This window comes from Pagrus pagrus, assembly GCF_965226575.1.
Source record: "Pagrus pagrus genome assembly, chromosome: 14".
Classification (NCBI taxonomy): domain Eukaryota; kingdom Metazoa; phylum Chordata; class Actinopteri; order Spariformes; family Sparidae; genus Pagrus; species Pagrus pagrus.
Window position 1 is genome coordinate 14026022 of NC_140198.1, and position 22257 is coordinate 14048278.

Here is a 22257-nt window from a genome sequence, read left to right on the forward strand (position 1 = left end):
AACCAGCTCTTTACTGTCTCTCCTGAGTCTGCCTCCGGGTTCCCATCTGTCCGACTCTGAATAAATGATACTGATGAGTGAATGAATTTGGTGTCGTAAAAAGCATTTCCATTCAATTCAATTTATTTCACAGGGGATTTACACTGCCCTTGGTGCCATTTGTGTGACAAAAATGTGTCAACCTTATCAATCCCATTACACGCTGTCACTAAGTACTTTTCACTTCCTCTGGCAGTGATTATGTCTGCGTTGACCAAGAGAGAGAGAGAGAGAGAGAGAGAAAGAGAGAAAGAGAGAGAGAGAGAGAGAGAGAGAATAAGTCAAAAGACACTTTTCTCTGTCGTTCCTCTACACTGAAATCACAGTGGAACCTCAAGTTTATTTTATGAAAGGGACACCACGTCGTGGGCTTGTGCTTTGTGTGGTATGTTTCAAGCATAGACAACAAGCGCTCGAAGAGAAGAGCAGCATATTTTAACATATTCCTCCTCTTAATCCACAGCCACCTTGAGGCCTCTTTGCAGCCACTGTGGTGGTATTAGATCGACCTCCTCTCCCGACCGTCTGCGATGATGAAGTGCTACAGGCCCGTGAAAACTCTCTGCAGCTCACTTCAGTTGAAGCGCTGCACTTAAAGCTCTTTACCCTGTCTGGCCTTTGAGAGAACAGTGAACCCAAACACACAGGGCAAAAACTTGAGTTTTTATGAGTCAGGCAGCAACTTGGCATCAGTGTTTTCTGCTCTCTGGGCGCTTTTATTTATAGTTTGAGAATGAAAATGGAAAAATAAGTTTATTTGCTTCCTCGCTGAGAGCTAGATGAAGGGATTAATAGTGCATTCATGTGAAGTCGTTCTTCACATTAACATTTCTAACTAATCTAAATCACTGCAAGGGCCCTGCAACCATCAGCGGTTACAACCCAATACAAAGGCAATATGCAATATGTGAATAATTAAAGGTTTATCATCAACCGTTTACTTTCGTGTGCCATGTTTCTGCAAATATGACATCCAAGTCGTTTACCAAAAAGCTTCTGTTCTAACTTGAGGGGGCATTCATGTGATTTTCCCTGTTGGGAACTCAATTTTCCGATTATTCCGTTTTCGCTCTGAAACTGGAGCCAGCAGCTAAGCTAATTGCTTACTCCTGTTTCATATTGAACAGACAGGTGTGAAAGTGGTATCATTTTTTTTATCTAACTCTTTGCAATAGAGTGAAGAAGTTAATTTCCCCACATTTTTTAAACTATTCAGTGTCTTCCAACTCATTTTTAAGTCACCCTAATGCTAAAGATTACTGCCATCTCAGGACAAAAAAGAGAGAAGAGCAAAAAGGAGTATATTTTTTTAATTAAATAAAAATGTCTTTCCAGCCTTCAGCATCAATAAACTTCACTTATTCATCAAGAAAAAAAATCCAGAAAAATCCAAAAAAATTTCCTTTAATGTTATTTGTTACGTATTGAGGTTGTTGGGCCTGTTGATAAGTGTTGTGATAATATGTGTGTTTGTATTGTATTGTAAAATTCAAGTAAAAAGTAATAGATTTAATTATTTAATCTGAACATGGTTAGAGAAGAAAAAAAATTGCTTGGTAAACACAATGAGAACTTTGGTCAACTGAAATCACTTTTATTGTCGATACAGCACATACACTCAATCCCATAGAAATACAAAAGTTTGTCTTGTCCCTTCTTTACAGTGAAGTACAGTTTATGCTACAGTAATACACACTTCCCTCACACTTGCAATGATATATACCATGACTGACATATTCCAATTATCAATGCTAGTTAATACTTTCTTTCGATTGGGTCGTTGACCAATGACCCAAAGTGACTTCATGCAGATCATCTGATGCATTTTTTTCTATACAAAACCCAGACTGTGACTCGTTACAGTTATAGTGGTGAATTCAGGATGTAAGGTAACTTGAGGATCAAGCAACAAATTCTATTTCAAGTGTTACGATGCATTATTCCAGCCCAGATGCACATTTCATCAGGATCCGCTCCATCTTGGCAAAAAACAAAATCACATTCATTCCAATGACACACTGTTCATATCTTACCAAAAATGGTCCAATATCACAATAAAATAAAACAGACAGAAACGAAACCTGCTTGGCAGAGGTAATAATAACATCCAAGTGTAGATCCATACATTTCTCATTCATCACTTTGAATCTCAGCACGTAATACATCCTCATGTCCCCTGATTATCACAACTGGAATGATCTGAAAGGGCTGGAGACAGAAATGCAAAAGAGGCCACATACAACAATGTTTTTATAACCTGTAAGTGTGTGTAGTAAGTGGGAACAGAGGGACACCATAAATAAGTTTCCTTTTTCAGTCATGACAACACCAAGAGGCGATCATACATGTCGAACAAAAATCCTCCAACTACAAACAAGCAAAAACTTTTACAACAGCTCACATTCACAATCTTTTTTCAAAACGCACTTGAGACAAATAAAATGGCAGCTTTACCTACTAACATATGATCTAGCATAACTAACACAAAGAACTGAATGTCTAACAACTGCAGTTTAGAAGTGACATTTGTGTGACTCCTATCCTCGGTCCTCAGAACTTTTACAAAAAGGCAGCTTGAGAAATCTCCCACAGAGTCACAGACATATTTCTGGAGATTGCGTTCCCAAAAAATTCTGTTCCAAGTCAACAATGCTAACTACCAGCCTCAAAACGCCCTATTATATGTTTGTGCATGCAAGCCGACTACAGCACTAAAAGAATGACACGTTGATTCACTGGCCCTGAAATGCTCATGTGTTTCATTAAACAGATTGTAAGTCTCAAACGATGCATTAAAATGATGATTTAAAATGAAATAAAATAAAAAAATCTCCATGAAAAGAGCAGGCATTTAGAATGAAAGGCTAGGTCTGTGTGCATCTTTGTTGACAATCAGTCGACTTTCTTGCTGCGCAGTCGGAGTGTGTCCAGTAGGTATCGGCACACAGAGCCTGTGTGTTGTGAGAGGAGCGTGAGGACCTTCCCGTGAAGGAGCGTCAGCAGCGTCTGGTGGCCTGTCGCCCACACCCGGTACCAAGGTCCATAGAAGGGATCAGACACGGCCGGGCACAGCATGTTGTTCAGGTTGACCTCGGTTACCTGGAGGGGGGGAAGCAGACGGACAGGTTGTGAAGGCACAAGTGCTAATATGATGCCGATACCAATCAGAATAATAAGTACTGCCCAGTTGGATAATGAGGTTTTGGCCACGGTTCACTTCATATCTTTAGAATAATTCATTTCTGCTCCAGAGCACTATCAACGAAATTGCCCAGTGGATGGGTTCATAGCCTGTAAATCCTCCACAACTATTATTTGACCGCATACAATGCTGAATGACTCACCTCATTTCAGCACTTTGTGACTGTCTACACCCAAGTTAGGCTTATAAAGATTTCCAGTGTTTTTATGATTCTTTATTATCGGCAGAGGGAGGAAAAATGACAAACACTTTCCATCATTATGCAACCCAACGCAGCGGCACACTGTGTTCACTGTGTCTTTCAGTGAGTGACGGGGAGAATGACCCCTGTTTTCTCTTTGCTAATGCTGAGTTGTTGTCGTGTTAGTTCAGATTTGTCTGTGCTCTACCGTGCATAATTTTGTAATTAGGAAACCACTATTTGGCCACTTACTAAAGTTATATATATGTATTTTTAGATTTATTAACCTCAGACTCACTTTTAGACTCCTAATTGGTATTTAACATATGACTCACTCGAGCATCTAATTTCAATGCAAAGCGAGGGGACAAAATAATGTCACAAAACAGGATATTAATTTTTAAGTAACCAGCTCCAGGCTATGAGTCATGAGGATATATAAGCAAAACACACGAAAATAAATGTAGCGGTCACAAGTAGACCCCTACCAACAGTCACTGAAAGGCCTCAAAATGTATTCATCAAACTTTATTTTATGTAAAGCTCAAACATTAAAAAGGTACAATATGTAAGAATTAGTTCAAATCATTAACAGAATGTGAAGGAATAAGAGATTTGATGTTTTGTCAAAGATGTCTATGTGCTGTGCTGCAGAGATATCTACTGAAGTTATCATGCTAATCAGCAAGCCACGGCCCGTCATGTCTCGTATTGCCACTTTATGCCTCAAGAGACGGTAGTCCGAAAGTGAAGCTCCCGCCTGACTGTTGCACATCTGCACCTCGGGTATCCATTCAACTGTACCTCCCCACCAGCATGCCTTCCTGCCCCGGGCCTAAAAATCCCCTCCTGAAAGTCTAAAGCTCCTGAGCTTGCAGTATTAACAACACCAACAGTGCTGTGGTGCTCCTAGCTTCCAGTCCAGAATGCTAGCTGTACGGCTAACTAAGTTAACTAGGGAATGGCAGGTACTTTGGGTGTATGCAGCTGCCCTAATTGTTTAAGTATGAAAGTGACAGATGGCCAATTCTTACGTACTGCACCTTTAACACATTACAAAAAATAAATAAATAAATAATACAATTTAAAGAAAAAGATACATGATAAATCTGTGAATAATTTTGCAGATTTTCAAAAACTGTAATACAAAAATTGAGAATTGAGGAAAAAAAACAAAAATGAAACAAAAATACTACGGTTTGATATCCCATCATGCTTTGTGTACACAAAAGTCAGTTCAATACTCTTAATAGTAAATGGCTGCAATTTTATAGGGCTTTTATCCGAAGCATTTTACAATCTGTATTATGCGTTTGTGATTATATTGATATTGTGAATATGCATGCTCTCCCTCCTTAAAGCCTCTCACCTCACAGTGCACTCAACTTTATCACAGGTAATAAAATCCTCAGTCCCAATCGTGTCTTCAATGAAACGGTGGGATGGTCATCGTTAACCGACAACTGGGAGTTGTATTGTATATGTTACTTCTCTGTAAGGCTCTCCTACATAAACAGCCTCATTATCTCTGCTCTCCTATAAAATCAGTATTTACAGCATATACACCGTCAATATAGCTGCACCACTCGTTCAAACTGAGCTTGAAAGAAATGTGAATGTTGTGTGTCTGTCGGCGCTTCGGCTTAGATTGCGTTTACTTTTCTACAAAGGTCTTGCATAAAAAAACAGATCTTGATCAAAAGCTTCTTTGAATCAGGGCTGAAAACATTTCCAATAAATCAGACATAACTACTCATTGATCTAAGGCTATTTATTTGCTTGCTTTTAGTTGTATTTTTCTTGTCTTAATGTCTTATTTTTAATAATGTTCTTATTTTTTCTGAACTACCTTGTGTCTGAATAATCTTGCCTCGCCTTTTTATTCTCCCTAGAAATAAAACCAGTGATATGAGTAATGGTGATGATTATTACATCCATGTTGAGAAATATCACATAATGGCCAGCAGGGGGCTCCATCTTACCAGGCCAAGAACCTGCAAGAAGACGAAGTGATACAGGAACAGGATGCCGTTGGAGAGTAGCGCCCACCACATGTCCCCTAGAGGTTCCGGCTTGTACACACCTGCAGAGAGAAACACTTGTAAAACATCTGGGGGTTAAAGCGAGAGAAAGCACACAGAGTTTGTCTTCTGTGACAACTCTGGCCACCTGTTGATCTTGGACAAGTTAAACTATTAAGGAACCAAATGTTTTTTCTCTTCACTTCCCCACTCTGTAACACAGCAGTCGTGCCAACATCCTGCAACCACAGTAAAAGCAGTTACAGGATGTGGTGTCAAACTGGCTTTTCCGGTTTCCTCACTGCTGGCATTTACCAAGGGAAGGCATTAAATGTGCAGCAATTATATTGGTTTAACAAGAGCAATGAAGATGTCCTTTTGTGTCACCGGCATTATGTTACTAATGAACAATGAGGCACTGTAGGCAGGTTCATTACTGTGCTACACCCTATAAATCTGACATTTACCTTACTTCTGCCAATTAAATATACTTAATTTTTTAGAAAGCTCCAAACCTTGTGGATGTCACCAGTAATTCAAATCTTACCCGTCATTGTAGTTTATCTTGTTTCTAGCTTAGGCTTTCTTAACTTCTTTAATCATTCAGGAAAAGTCAATGGAGCAAGTGGTTTCATCTGCGCCAACTTCCTGCTTCACACTGACGCTTTTCCACACAGTTACACCTGGGACCTTCTAACATTTGCCACTGAACAACTCTAAGGGCAACTTGACAGCTGTTTCTTGAGGAAACACTGTCAGTTAATATCTAAGCTGCAGTATTTGGTTCATGCAGATATGCCTTCACATTGTTACACGGCCCAGAGGTTTGAATTTCAGACTGAAAGGTGAAATGCTGCAGAGTTTGATGTGTTGTTGGTTACCTAAACGTTAAGTAAGCTGTACTTATACCCACAGGAGCACTGGGATCCCTCCCTGATTTACAAAGGTAATCTTTTGCCCTTTGGAAGACCTTTGGTATAAACACTACACATTGCTGTATGTATCATGTAAATCTTTATAGCAGATGGTGGATAAGAATAAAGGCATTATATAACAAGCAGCAACAGGTTTGTTTAAAATAAACACACAAGTGTGTAGCTGAGACACGGGCATAGACAATGAAACAGCACCTCAGACATCACCAACAAAAAGGGTAACCATCCAAGGACAAATAGTGCCATGGTATTATAACCTGGCATGGGAAAGGTATTTCATCGTAGCTGTTAATATCAATGTAGACATAATGATTAGATGAACACCTACCTCCTTTCCTGAAAAGATAAATAGGCACCAGGTACAGCATGGAGTGTTGGATGTAGTAGATCTCCTTCTCAAACGGCAGCTGTGGACAAAACAAACTCTTTCAATTCTTCCAACACGCAATAATGATGTGCTCAGAAGCCTGATCTTACAAATACACAAATATATTTATTAATCTAAAAGTAAATAGATTAGATCACAAAGTAATTTATTATTCAATATTTTAATGGGCAATAAAAATAATTTACAAATGACATCAATCAATAAATAGGTCAAGCTAAAAAGGGATTTCCAAAAACAACATAAAAAGGTCAATAAACGCATAATTCAAAAAGTGTATCTGCTATGAAAACTTTTTAAAAGGGCAGCCGACCAATGACATAGTGTACATGAACGTTAAAAGAAAGTTCCCACCATTACAACCCTAAACTGTTCTGCGAAGCTGTATCTCTCTTGTGTGAGAAAACAAGTTCTTTATCAGATAAGGATAGTGTTATGGCAGATACTTTAGTTTGGTAAGACTTGTTCTGCAGTAGGAGGGTTTGACTTTCATAGAGGTCATGTTAGGGTTCTCAAAGTTCTGTCAAAGCAAGATGTCATTTAAGCAAATTGAATTTAACGTTAGTACATTATCGGCTGCATTTGGTCCTCGTCTGCAGCTGTTAGTTTAAGCCTTTGAGAAGGCAGTGTTGCTGGATCTGAACTCAGATTTCCTTCACTAAAACAAGCAGTTTTCCACCATCAATCACGCGTGTACTCTCTGCCACTTTGGCTCCTGAATGCTGAAATGTAATTCTTCAGATTCATGCTCTAGTAGAGGAACTACATTTATTCAAACATCACATTTTTGACAAGGAGGAGATAAAAAGTCCTAAACTTATTGAAGCTTAGGGATAAAACTTGCTCTCCTGTTAAGCTGTCAAAAAATGAAATATATGGACGCCGAACAAGACACATACTTGTGTTAACCTCAGAGGCAGAACAAGAACTTGCAAAGATGAGAGCAAAAGTCTTTCAGAATAAGATCAAGGCTTTGATAAAGATTTCCCAGTACTGGTTACTTACCAGTCTTGTGTTGACTACAGGGAACATTAAAGCCAGTAATGCACCGTTCAACATGTGGACCTGCAGCCTGAAAACACACAGGAGGAAAAAAATAAGCCGATGATAAGAACAACATGGAAATGTCAATAGATCTGATAAACCTCATATCTTCCATCACACCTGACTGAGACTCCCGGGAACATTTTAACAATCATTTCGCCACTGAAGGCATCATTGCACTGACATTAGTTTGAATCGATTAGTTCTGATGTAAGAACAGAGGAACAGGTGGAGGACAGCGTAGATTATGTTCCATGTTGCTGAAAACCAATCAGAGTCCCCTCTGACGCTGTTTGCAGCAGCTGTCTCTCATTTGTTGGCAGGGTCAGCTCCTACTGAGAGCTTAGATTCTCAGTAGGAGTAGATCGCGGGTCGCTGATGGTTTCACTCAGAGACTTGACATTTTTACGATCCATTAAGAAATCACACACAGTTGATGTCATGATTCTGACAAATCAGTAACTCTAGCTACTCATTCAGAATTAGTGTACAGTTAGATATAACCCAGTCTCCCTCAGCTGCTCCCATCTCACTCACCATTCAGTCCACACACAGCTCGTCTGCTCCTGCAGACAGAGGGGGTGTGATGCTTGTTCAGTCACCTTCTGCACATCCAACAGCAGGAGAAATGTTTCTTTTAACCAACAATTATTCTAAGAGCCACCGTACAGAAAAGCCCAGGAGCTTATGTGTCAGAGTGCGGATCTACATCTATATCCTCTGACTGCTCACTTTGTCAAATGAGCCAAAATAACTGTTGTGACAGCCAAGGTCACTGGGAAAACAGCAGTGCTGTAGGAATGTCAGCTCAAATGAGCCCGGCTGTCACTCCGGGGGCCGCCGGACCTTTTTGAAACAACAGTCGGCTTCATTCAAATTTGAATTTACCACATTTATTGATCCTTAGCAACCTTTGCCCAGTATTATCTCCCTTTTACTGTACTTAAGAATCTATTTTAAAATTATGTATTTATAAATGAGCTTTGGTTTGTGTTCTTCTAGCCAGATATACTTAAGAGGGCACGAAATTACTATGTTTGATAGTACTATTGTACTATCAAACTCTAATATACTCATACCACACATAACGGTATTATATGTGTGCAGTGGTGGACTTAAGAATGTGCTCCTGTGGACGAAAAAAAAAATACCGCTACAAATTACACCACTATTTTGCCTGAGAGGGTATTGCACTATTCCTCAAATGTGGGTGTGGTTACTGTATTTGAATGTGAGTTTAATTGCTTTTGTAGTTTCCAATTTGAATTTGAATCTATTCTTTTTAAAAATGTTATATACATATTTATTTTCTATATGTATTTACTTATTTGTATTTACTTCTGTCCTCGTGCTGCTGTCACACCCGAACCTCCCTTCAGTGTGATCAGTAAAGGAGTTTCTTATCTCATCTTACATCTCACACTGCATGAAGTCTCTGATGTTATTCTGCTCTCACAAGATAATGGTACACGCTTGTTTCTCACGCAATGGTTTGTCTGTCTAGTGAACAAAATGAACTGAAACCAAGCAGAACGGAGGCTACTAGTGTCTGAAGGCAGAGGAGGTCACCCACTCTTGAATGCTTGAATAGATGTTGGTACTGTGTGTTTATTGATTAAGTCAATGCGGTCACACTGGTATAAAAGCTGGAGCTGCATTTATGCATGAAGTATGAAGGAGGCAGGGATTATAAATTCAAATGACAAAATAAAAAGAAGGCTTTTAAAGTTTTCATGATCGAAAGGTTAATTTAACTGTCATTTTACAACATAGGATTGCACAACAAAATGCAAGTTGTACTATTTTTTTATGGTGGAGGGTTGAGGATGAGTTCAGGACTCTCACAGCCTTAAGAAACAAGCTACTCTGTAGTCTGGTGGTAAGACATTGGATACTTCTGTAGCTTTTGCCAGACGGCAGCAGGGTGAACAGACTGTGGCTGGTGTTGTCTTTTAGTATCTTTTGGGCTCCATGCAGACATCTCACTACCAATATCATTGGTGCTCGGTAGATGGGTACCAATAATGTTCTGGCCGGTTTTGTTGTGGAGCAGTCACAGGAAAAGTAAAGTATATTGACACCGAGTTGAGTGCTGACAGGGGTTGTTCTTTAAAAACGCGTCTACAAGATAACAGTTACATTTGACAGCAGATCAGATTTAAATATGGAGCAAGGGAACAAGGACGAGCAGCTCTTAGATGGAGGGACTGTAGGTGTACGGCTGCAAACCTCCAACCTCTCAGTGAGGTTACCAACTCATTTTACTGTGCCCTGCTGTTCTGTCATAGCCTGATAAAGAAAGGCAGATTATTGCCTACTTTATTCAAACATGATATTTTGTGGTTGCACTGTAAACAGGAATACCGGTTGCTCTACTGCTGTATTTCTGATGAAGTACTGTAGCCGCTCAAGGAGTGTTTGCTAACCACAGGTGTGGCCAAATCAAACAGGTCTGAAGTTGTTATTTAAATCATCTTAGGTACTGCTGGCTTTTATGGTACAAATACTGTGCAGTTCACTCGTTTGTGTTGTTTCTTATCCAAACACATAGAGAACGCCATGTTTAGGCAAACTACAGTCAATACTGTCAATAGCCTGAAGCAGGACAGAAACAAGTCAAAATATTTCTCATGGGAAATACACATGCAATGTCTGGTAAGCTGATACAATATTATATAAACTAGTTCCCTATGTAAAAGAACATCTTGGCCTGATGGATGCATTATATTTTTCTGAGGTGATGTACGTAGGTATTTTTAGTTGGCTACCCTTCAGTCATTTCAGGTAAGACACAGCTACCTTGATAGAACTGCTACCACTCACTGCAGCTGTTCACTGTGGGAGTCCCATGGGCTATGGCAACAGAAAGTGACCTTGCTCGTATTTATTTCTGAGTAAATCCAACTTTGTGTTCCCCACTGGCTGAAACACAGTCATTTCTCCTGAATAATTAACTGCCCAGGCCAGAGCAGCTGTTGAGGAGGGGAGACTACAAAGCCCAACAAAGTCATTACAAAAAAAACATGGGGAAACGCCAATTTACTGTAAGAAAGCCTAAGCAATTATTATAAACGCAGCAATTGCTTTTATATGAAAATAAAATCCATGTTCCATTTGGGTCTGTTTACCCAATCATTTTATATTACATTCAACCTCCTTCGGCAGGTTGAAAGGAGGGTGGAGGACTAAATAATGCAGGAAACTGAGTTGTAGTACTAAACACTTTAGCTCACCTATCAGATCTATATTGCCTGAATACATTCTTTAATTTCACTGAATGTAACAAGAGTAGAACACCGAAGACAGACACGAGCCAGGGGTAAATATACTCACCTAAACACAACCATCGCCGTTTTACCTGGCGGGCAGGCCAGCAGGAAGATCTGTAGAAGAAAATACAGAGAGATGAGAAATTGCATTATTGCATAAAACTCAGTCATTATGGAATAGCTTCAAGAGCTTCCAGTGCTCAGTGCTGTAAGTAAGGATAAAAGAACAAGTTGCTCTAACAAGTTTTTATTAATGTAATAAGAGCAGGAGAACTTTAACAGAGCATCCCACAGGCAACTGTCAGATGCTTCTTGTTTCAAGTAAGAAAAGCAACTGCACAGTTGCGATGGACTCAGGAGGATGGTTTAAAACAATCAGGGTAGGATTTGAAACCTTTAAATGGCTGCCAAGTATTGGCATTAATGTATTTTATTGCCTGATTTTAAACAGGACTTCATTTCTCATGGAACAGGGGGAATGAAAATAATCAATTTCACAGCCATGGGCATGTATCAGTTCTGGACTGTTAGTGTCCAGGTTTAATTCACAGCAGAATCACAAATGATACGTCAAAAAAATTCACAGCTTCGGGTGAAGGCGGCTGATAATCATAGATGTGAAAACAAAGGAGAGGCCAGTTAAAAGTTTCTAGTTCCTTCATTTACTTTGTCAAAAGAATGAAAATCAATGTTCACTTCATAATTGAAGACGATATAGGTTACAATGTGGCTCCCAGTTATACATCTCATCCATGCTCAGTCACTGTGCTATTGGGCCTGGAGGATACAGCAAACATGGATTGGTTCAAAACGACATCTGACAGAAAACAGAGTTGGTTTTCCTGGAAGCCAAAGGCTGCAAAAGCCATTACAAGAAAGCAATTTACCTGAGATCTGTTCAAATGCCCACCAGCCTGGGGATATGTCTCAGGGATTGATCTGCTGTACACCTATCATATCATATTAACCTGCACCTGCTGTCATGAGACATTAAGTTTCTTGTTTTCAACAAGCATGTTTTGCACCATGATGTATAACAAAAGCTTTTAGCACAAACATAATTAATTACATTTTTTTATCCTGAATTTCAAAAATAATTGTAGGAATTTTTAATTATGCTGCCCGTGGTAAAACGTTGTCACTGTCACTGCATTGTCTCATGTCAGAAGCATCAAACCAATTACACACAGCTCTCTTGAATGGAACCTTAAAAGTGTTAAATAAATATTAAGTAGATAAATAAAGAAGACATTTTGAAATAAATTAACACATTAATGATAATGTATAAATAAACCAAAAGTTTTTTTCAATATGAATATTACCTGCTATGCTGTTCAAAGGGATTTATGCAACATGGAAAGCTATTCCTCAAATGTAAACAGTTGCATATGAACACAGTTCTTAGAGGTGGGTATATGTTCATGACAGTAATGCATGTCTGGGCTGCAGCAGTGACACCATCTCTACATTTTCACTGTGCACAGGAAAACAGACAGAAATAGATTTCATGCAAATGACTAATCGAGTCTGATCTGTTGATAAGGACTCGTCGGATGGTTGTGGATGTTGGTCTAAAACTGAAACTGACCAAATAATCCATGTGCCACTGTTGACACACTGCTGTCCTGCACTATATAATATTACTTGGAGACTATGCTGATCTAAGCCTATTCCAAAAAATGCTTGGGAAAGCCAATTTGAGTTAATCTGATTTAAAAGGCCACTTCAGTCTACAACTAGGATTAATCCCTGTCTGAGATGCTGGCCCATGAAGTCATGATCTTATTCATAGGTGAGAAGCACTACTTAACTATAATCCAGTGCAGTTGGAAGACGAGTTACAGGGCTATCACTACATAGATAACACACACTTATCGGATCTACTCTTATTAATCAGTCTTTGCATATTAAATATATAGAACAGCAATGTTTTGAAATTTAAACAGTATCTTGTCGAAATAAATGTATCTTGTGCATGTTGATATAGTTAGGTTCTTCCTTTAACTACCAAACTGGGCAATGTTATTTCATCAAGACTTGATAGTATGTGTTGGTATTTTGTGGCTGTCATAGTCCTTCAGAAAGGGCAGACACTTCCCTGCTGTGTGCTTTTACTGTCAACATTGTTAATCTTCCAAAAGTTTAGAGTTTTCAGTTTACTCAGCGACAAAAACTGGATTTAGAAGGTACAGAAAACTCCAAAGTGTGCATTTGGAGATAAAAATGTGTTAATTGTGTCCTTGGTCTTGCCAGTGACTGAAATACCCTCACCACACGTTAATGCTCCAAACAGGGACCTTATTCAAAGTGATAAATAAAAAGAATATTTGTCTGCAACAAAAGTTTTGGCTGAAGTGGAGAGAAAAAATGACCTTGTAAACTATTCAGTGTCCCTGACCTTCAGATGCACCATCTGAACTACAATCCAGTGCAACTGGAAGACAAAATACATCACTACATAAATAACACACACTTATCTGATCTACTCTTATTGTTAGATCATCAGATGCACCATCTGAAGGTCAGGGACAAGTGAGTTTGTCATAATTAACACAAAGCCTGTTTTTTTCTTGGTGAATCATTTTAATGTGTGTGAGGCATAAGCCAGTATATTCCTCAGGTTTACTGATACTGTCAATGATTGAAAAAAGAGCAACTTGAGGAGTCACTCTTTCAGTGGCCAACCAACTTCGTCATCACTGTACACAAGCTTCTGCGTCTCTAATAAACAGTCTGGCCCAGACTACAGTATACCCACATGCATGATCACAGTCATCAGAGCCAAACCAGCCTCGACGCCGTTGTTGCAGCATAAAACACACAATTACCTCCGACACTCGTTTCTCCTGATTTAATTTTACCAGTGAAATATAAATCCATCTGGAGGTACAGCAGACAGCAGCCATGCCATCATCTTTCCTGTTTCCTACTTGTAGTTGAATGGGGAAAGACGTGAAATAGGAAGACCTCCATTTCCTAATCTTACAGGTGATGGCAGATGGTTCCAAAATGAGCAGTCATTCAGAGAACCATTTATCTAAGTAAGATAACAGATGGTGAAATATCATAGTACTTCACAATTTCAGCCTCGAGGAAAATACTGGAAGACAACCACTGAATGACTGGAAATAAAAATACACACTTGAAGGTAACTTCTTTTGATAGAGTGGGTAATTTAACTTAATGTTGGCTATTGTTTGGTCAATTTAAGCTTCCTTCATAATATGTACTTGTATGGTGCAAATACACTGATGAGTCACAACAATAAAACCACTAAAAAAAACGAAATCATCTCAGTACAATGCACCGTCTTGCTGGGAAACCTTGGGTCCTGGCCTTCTAGTGTGTGCCACTTAACATGCACCACCCACCCAAACATTGTTCCAGATCAAGAACGATCCCTCGTGGCAACAGCACTCCACAATGGCAGGTGCCAATCCGGGATCCAGGGGATGTGCTGGAAGAGGTCAGCTTTATATAGGCATTGCAACCCACAGGACTACCAACAACGTCCTGGTGCCAAACACTACAGAACACCCCGCAATGTCCTGTTTCCATGCTTCAACGACTCAAAGCCAAGTCATATCAACAGTGTGGCCTCCATGAAATAGACTCGTCCTTGGACGTCCAAACAGATGCTTTGAATATATTGGGATCACAGAATTTGGAGTCTAGGATGATGCCTTAAACTCTCTGTCATGTTCCTTGGGTTGACGAGGTGTATTGTCCTGTTGGGGGGCCACTGCCATTGAGGACTGCCATTGCCATAATTGGATTTACTTAGTCTACAAGGGTGTCTGCAAACATTTCCCAGCAGATATTTGATTGTAATGAGATGATCAGTGTTATTCACGTCACTTCTCAGTGGTTTTAATGTTGGGCTTATCGATGGATAACCCAGTTATAATCCAACAAAAATATTTTCTGCATTGCTGCAGACAGGGTCCAAAATTAGCTCCAACCACTTGCCAAATGAGTGGTGAATAGTTGAGTTCAGCAGCCATTGGTGGGTTGCTGAAATAGGCCAACTTCACTGCAAACTCTCGTCACCAAGTTGATTGACCACATTTTGTTTTACATCCACTCTGCACACTGGTGGCAGCATTGCAACTTATGACCATCAACAATTGTGTAGCAATTATTTGATTGACCTTGCTGTCTACTGTCACTAAGGTTGTCTAGCTAGCTCAAATGTATCCATGCCTAGTAGCGTTTCACACAACTCTGCTGTGGAGATTGCAGGAAGACACCATTGCAACACTGCATGAACAGGGGCTTTATGTGTGTACACACAGCCTTTCTGTAACTATTACGCTCATCATGGCACACGTTGCTGCTGACAGGGCTTTTCACACCGCATAGTCCCACCCTAGGGCTAAGAGTTGACCCACAGATAACTTTTCACTTTTTACTGTGTTTCCACTAGCCCTGGGTTAAATGTCTGTTGGAACACATGAATAATGTTTACATTTTGGAATGATGCATGACTACTCTGATTACTTCAGCCGCATGTTTATTCGATTTTCAGGGGATAACCCTGCTCCTGACCAAGGCCAAGCAAGCCCTAGGCTAAAGTTGGAGTTAGTCTACTTTGAAATGTGCAAAGAATGCACATATTTGTAATAGTTCTTAGCCTGGGGCTACGAGGCCCTAAGAATGTTTTATTATGCCCGGAGGTAAGTGCAGTGTGAAAAGACCTTAAAGAAACTTAACTATCCCTTATAGCATGAAGCAATTTTCTGTGACTGCAGCAACTTGCTAGTACCTGTCTCACATCGGGAGAGACTCCACACAAGGCAACTAAGCTGTAGATGTGCCAACCTAGCTTCTTAAAAAAAAAAACAGTTTGTTTCTTGACAGAGATGGGCAGTGGTGGAAGAAGTACTCAGATCCTTTACTTTGTACCATACTGTAGAAATACTGTTACAAGTAAGAGTCCTGTATTGAAAATGTTACTTATGTGGAACTTAACTACATTTATTGAGGAAAATGTACTTAAAGTATTAAAAATAAAACTTCTGAATGCAGAAACAGTATTACATCATTAGATGTTGATTAGACGTGCATGAAAAAACAGGATTTTACGCTTTACTGCAACTAATGATTTTTTCAGTATGGATTTATCTACTAATAATTTTCTCTATTAAATCGATTGATTATTTGGTTTCTAAAAATAGCAAGAAATGCCATCACAAAGTTTATCAGCCATTGGCAGATAAACCAAATAGTTTTGTCTGTATAATGACCTTTCAAGCTGGAAAACTGCTGATAAAAAAAGATCAATGGCCTACTTATAGATTGACAGAACTCATTACTGATAAGCTATACTTCCTTTTCAAAAGTGTAGTCATTAGTTTATACAGTACAGTGCCTTTAGCGTAAACTGAATGACAGAGTGAACGATCGAGTGTTATGGCTACAGCTGACAAATGTGGCTATATGTAAAGATAATGCTGATACTGTAGTCTGGTATATTGATGGTGAATGCTTGTTACACACTTGTTAACAGCATGGCACTTCACTTTATAGGCAAGCTCTCAACCTATGGTGCAAAGACAAAGCACAATGTTGTAATGTTCATTGCTGCAGTGTGCAACCAAGCAGCATTTTAAACTCTTGTTAAACCCAGTCAAAGCTGCTGCAGAATGAAAGAGGCCTGTTATGAAGAAGGGTGAGTTGGGATTTTTCATGAGGCCTGTCGCAATATTAATCATCAGCCTACCTCGTATTTATCACTGTTCTGAAATGACCCAAATGTTCAGTGTAACACCGGACCCGTGGCAATATCTACAAGGGAAGAAAGTTCGCTTGATAAGGGGGTGGTGTGTCTGACAGGAGCATACCTATCATCATGCGTTAAAAAGGAAACTCCCAGCACACTGGAGAATCCTGGAGGAGGTAATGAGTCATTCGAACACCACATGGACACTACTGAGAAATACAATTTCCTTAACCTATTCTATCATCCTGGAACATCCACATCCGCAAGGCTGGACAGGATTTTTACAGTAATGACACATTCAACGATTCAAGGCAGGGGAGTGAATCACAGTTATGGTCATTATATTTGCAGCAGACTTCAATAACAGCCTTTCGTAGCATCTGAAATCTGAATCCTGCCATATGAAGATCAGATTTCTCCCCCTAACATCTTAACTGCTTTCATGTTACACCTTTTACACCAGCTTTTAGTTGAATTATACATTAAAAAAGGGGTCTAAGAATCACTAGGTACCACCCCATAGGCCAAATCTAATTTGTCCACCCATTAATGATGTCTGAATTTTTCACTTACTGGACTGCATCAGAAATCTTAATTAACCACAGAGCACATCCAAAATATTTCATATGATACGGTCAATCTAAAGTTAAAGGGTAACTCCACCAATTTTTGTTTTTGTTTACAGGTCTTGGAACGTACTACTACACACGTGAAAAAGTAGTAGAAAGTCTTTTTTGGATCCAGAAGAAGCTGCATGTAATAAGATTATTTGCCTGCAGTGATGTTACTCAGTAGCCAAGTTGCATTGTGGGTAATGTAGGTCGTACGTTTTGAAAAGGAAGAAGAATGTGTGGAATAACAAAGACGATATCTCCGATTCTGCTGTATCAGTTTTGATCATTTGTTTTAAAACCATACCATTTATAGTACACTAATGCTGAACCTTTGGACTGCATTTCAAAAGCTGGCGTCTACATTACCCACGATGCAACTTGAGGGCAATTTATCAGATTACATGCAGCTTCCTCCACACAAAAGCCACAAAAGGCTTCATAACCGTTTTTGTTTTTTCCATATGCAGTAGTACTCCCCGATACCTGACAACACACTTTAATGTGTAAAAATGGTGGAGTTACCCTTTAAGATAGAACGTAATTATCTGTTAATATTATCTGTTATTTGATTTGTTTATGGAGCCTCAGCCATATCCACTGGACTCAGATGGAAATGCATGACAGTAAATTGATCGGTCAGCGATCAGTCAGACGTCCGTCAGCGTGGCAATCTGACTGCTCATGTTCCATGTGGAGGAAAACATAAAAGACATCTGTGTTGTCAGATGTGGTGCATCAACTCATCAGTCATCAGACACTGAACTATTCACCCCCAGTGGGACTCTCTCACCTTGTACCGAGTGATGCTTGCTCGCCTGGTGTTTTTGATGTGTGTGTGAGCTCGGCAACTGACACAGCCACTTTACGCAAGATTGAGCTAGAACAGCATTTTTGCTTGAAAGGTGTGAAGTTTCGGATCATTCAATATTTATGTTTTTGTAGTAAAGAGCAAGGTTATGGAAAATTTTGTCTCGTAAGCACCAGTATGCTGTGCAAGTATGTAGCAATAACATCGAAACTGTTCTTCAACCCACTATAAAATATGTAGTAAACAGGCTGCAGGGCAGGTAACCTGCAGCGGGACAACAACACTGTCAAGTGTTTACATTCTGCTCAATAACACTCAGGTGGAGTGCATGCTTGTGTTGATCACTGAACAACTGTGTTAACGTGCAGTTTTTATGCACAGCTGCTCGGTAAAACAAGCTAAAAAGGATACAGGGCCAGCTGAGGATATTTGCAATCCTTATGGAATGCTTTGATCTTAGAAGGGATTAAAAAAAAGGTACCACACCCACAGACTGCAAACACACCAACTCTAATGACTACAGCAAGACAATAAAAACATTCTGATGCCAATATATCGGACGATGTACACACCTTATTTGCAAGGATCCCTTAAATGTGGTTGCCAAACATTTGATATGTAATGGTTTCACAATAAACTTTTTTTTTTCACCAACAAACTGGCTAAACTGCACACACTGCAGTATTAGTTCACTGCTACAACATTGGTGTAAACTTCATACTTAGTGTCAAACACGCGCTCTTTCCCCCTGACGGCACACTTGGCAACGTTACGTGCACAACCTACGCACTGACTTAATATTGGAAGCAGTTTGTTAATTGTATCACCCATTTTAGTTTAAAAGAACATCTTTAAATGGTTCTGCGTCGCTTAGGCCTGGCAGGCCACAGGTCTTGGACTACACTGACACTGGCGCACTGGCATTCTTACTCAGGATGTATTGAAAAATCAATATTTCTGACAACACAAGTCTGTGATAGCCCAAGGGGTGGGTGTGCTCAATATGTGAACTTGTGCAGTCAGACAATGAAACTTCCTCACCACCACCGAGATGCCAAATATTCTACAAATATTAAATCTCCTTCCAGCCCTCTTGTTGAGAAATCCTCTGCAGGACCACTGCTCTAACAGTGCACACCTGCACACACACATCGCCTTCAACAACATAAGAATGCAAAACACACCTCCTCCTGTTCCACATATTTTTCTCATATCATACAGTCAGGCCCCTGGCTGTATTCACTGCAACAAATAAACTCCGGGAGGCAGTCCCTGCAGAGTCATCCCGCTGATGGAAAAAACTTCCTGTAAACCTGTTTCAACGGTAAAATAGAGACGTTACTTCAAACCGTCAACTTCCACTTCCTACCAGTGCCCCTCCTCCTTATTTAAACCGTAATTTCCTCTTCTGATCACACTCGCGTGTCAACAGGCATGATGAATACCTACTATGGATCATCTTTACCTTGGCCTCAACACATCAAGGACATCTTCCTACCATCAGTCAATTCTTAGTCACAGCAAGTCATTCATCAACGTCCGCTTGCTGTCACACTACCGCCATGTTATCTGAAATAATCACATCAAAATCGCTGTTTCTCCATAGTTGATGTGTATAACAAACACATTAAAATTGGCAGGGACCTGTTCCCATGACCCATGGTGTGCAATCATGTACCATGAAGGTCAGCCAACTAGACGGCGTGAAAGACAGACACGCAGGTAGGTACTGTATGTTCTCATGGCAGCACTGAGAACAGAGAACCTTTGTGCTATTTTGAACCATAAGCTCCTGGGTAACATTGCCCCTTCCAGTAATAAACAATGATATAGGTTTAAATCAGGTGACGCCCAGGCTCCTGTTGCATACCTCAAGGGCTGAACTTGAGACAACAGGTCTTATTTCATGGCAGCACTTTCTGTCCAGACCACCACCACCTCCCCAACATAGACGAGACAAGTGTCCCATCACATCTCCAACCTCTAAAAAGGAGCTATATAAAAAGGAAATGCATAAATCTTTTCCTTCCTCTTTTTACCAGTAGCAGTGATAAGATAGCCAGATTTACATTGGACCTCATCCTTTTTCTGATTAGCAGAACTGGTGTTTTTGGTCAATTAATTCATTTAAAAATGCGCTACTTTGACTCTGATGCCAAATAACAATAGAAGTATTAATAATTTGAGTCTGCAAAGTAGCTAGTAACCAAAAGTTATAAAATAAGTATGGTTCAATAAAAGTATAATATTTGCCTCCAAACTTGGTGTAATGGAAGTATTAAATAACAGAAAGTGGAATAAATACTCCAATTAAGTACTTGAAGAAATTGTTCTTCTTAAAGTGGCACTGTGTTTGGAGAAAGTTAATATTTACAATATCAGTGAGTTAATAACACATTTTCAGATTAAAAAAGTTTCCTAACTGAATAAACAAGCTGTTCTCAGAGGAAAATAAGGTCCCCAGAACACTGTTTGAAGCTAGAAAGGTGGCAGGGTCCGCCACATATAAACAAAAGTAGAACAGTTTGAAATAGTGTTGTCCTTTAAGGTCAGTTTGTTTATTCAGTTTAGTCAGTCATGAACACAAAGAGAGCTTGTTTTGGCATAAAAAAACAAAAAAAACTAAATCAGCCCATGAGCATCTTTAAAATGTCTCCCCCCCAAAACTACATAGTTCACCTTTAACATTTCCATCACTGGTCATTTTACACTTTGACACTAAGATTTCCACTTTTAATTCAAATGTATTGGCTCTATATAATCGGTTATTGGCCTTGATGAAATGAGAGCATGTTGTCTCTTAAGGAAGTGAAACATACCTGGGTAACACTGTGTTTCACCATACTGTGAGTTAGATGGGTGAGGCCCAAATGCAGTTGATGAAAACAGTGCAATTAAAGTCAATTAACATGTTAAAACACAAATCATAACCCGTCTACTGACACTCAGTCTGTTATGAAGAAACGAAACTAAGTACAAGTATGTCTAGACTTGGCGGGTGTTGCTCTCACATTAGCAGCCCATCCGGGAGTGCACACACACATGCACATAGCCTTGTCAAACACACACACATCAGCCTCAGGCCCGAGGTGTCATCCTTACCTGAACCATGGTCACGACATGGCAGGGATTCAGCAGATAGATCACAGTCTTGGTCGCGAATTTGAACCCAACCTCCACTCCAAAAGTCATGCAAAGGGCGACCAGCAACAGGTTCTTGCCCAGACTATCCTCCTTTGCCCTTGTGCAGTCTTTTCCAACCACTCTGAGCTCCCTGGAGAGGTTAATTTTGCTCAGCGCCACGCAGACCTCCACCAGGGAGATGAGGACGATGACCAGACTTTCACTGATGCGCTGCTGGGGCGCGAGGAAGGCGGCGCACTCGGGGCCCCCGTTGCCCTCAAACTTCGGGTCCACCCCGCCATAGACCCAGTCCAACAGGCTGTATATGTTATATCTGGACATATTCCTCTTCTCTTGTTGGAAAAGATACGAACAAGATGGAATAAAAGACGTCACACCGACTTCTTGGCGAAACATGAACTGCAAGATTTCCCTTTCGTAGTTGGTCTCGAGGTTGAGAGGTAGACATGTATCCACCGCCTTGGTGTGTGTAAGCTAGCTAACACCCCCCCCAAAACTACCTCATCCACAGGCGGATGAGGAACTTCAGCTAGCGGCGGGAGGCAGCGGTAGGCGAGACTATCCGTAGCGGCTGGTGGAGGCAGTGTGGTGGCAGGCGTCTCTCTTCCCTCACGTCCTTCTCACACTGTTTGAAACCAAGCTAGCTAACGTGGACATTCAAATTAGCACGGCATCATATGAAGCAAGCAGTCGTGCCATGCTAGAAAGCAGTTTGCAGGACGTTAGGTTAGCGTGTGTTAGCAACAGCGCAGACACCGGATAGGTAACGTTAGCTAGCCTAGCTACCAAGCTACCAAGCCTACCTTGCTGAACTGAAGCGGCGCTATGTATCTTTTTTAACACCCCGAGTTTTGCCTCTCAGGTTGAGCACGAATCTCATTGGTGGACAGCAT

The 22257-nt window shown here is 40.2% G+C and overlaps 1 protein-coding gene across 1 annotated transcript; it reads right to left on the reverse strand.

The window, feature by feature from the left end:
• Positions 1 to 1612: 1612 nt before the first annotated feature.
• On the reverse strand, positions 1613 to 22201 carry tmem164 (transmembrane protein 164). The gene is made up of 6 exons (XM_084373698.1): positions 21323 to 22201; positions 11141 to 11190; positions 7769 to 7835; positions 6707 to 6785; positions 5405 to 5505; positions 1613 to 3138 (listed from the first exon to the last, which is right to left on the reverse strand). Exons 1-6 carry the CDS (start codon positions 21758 to 21760, stop codon positions 2932 to 2934), a joined length of 942 nt encoding a protein of 313 aa, XP_084229824.1. The 5' UTR covers positions 21761 to 22201; the 3' UTR covers positions 1613 to 2931.
• Between the last annotated feature and the right edge of the window lie 56 nt (positions 22202 to 22257).

Coding starts and splice junctions, on each gene's coding strand:
- tmem164 (XM_084373698.1), bottom strand. CDS start 21,760: ATGTTTCGCCAAGAAGTCGGTGTGACGTCTTTTATTCCATCTTGTTCG. Junction 11,191..21,322: donor ATGTCGTGACCATGGTTCAG/GTAAGGATGACA, acceptor TTTCTTCTACAG/ATCTTCCTGCTGGCCTGCCC. Junction 7,836..11,140: donor ACGGCGATGGTTGTGTTTAG/GTGAGTATATTT, acceptor GTGTGTTTTCAG/GCTGCAGGTCCACATGTTGA.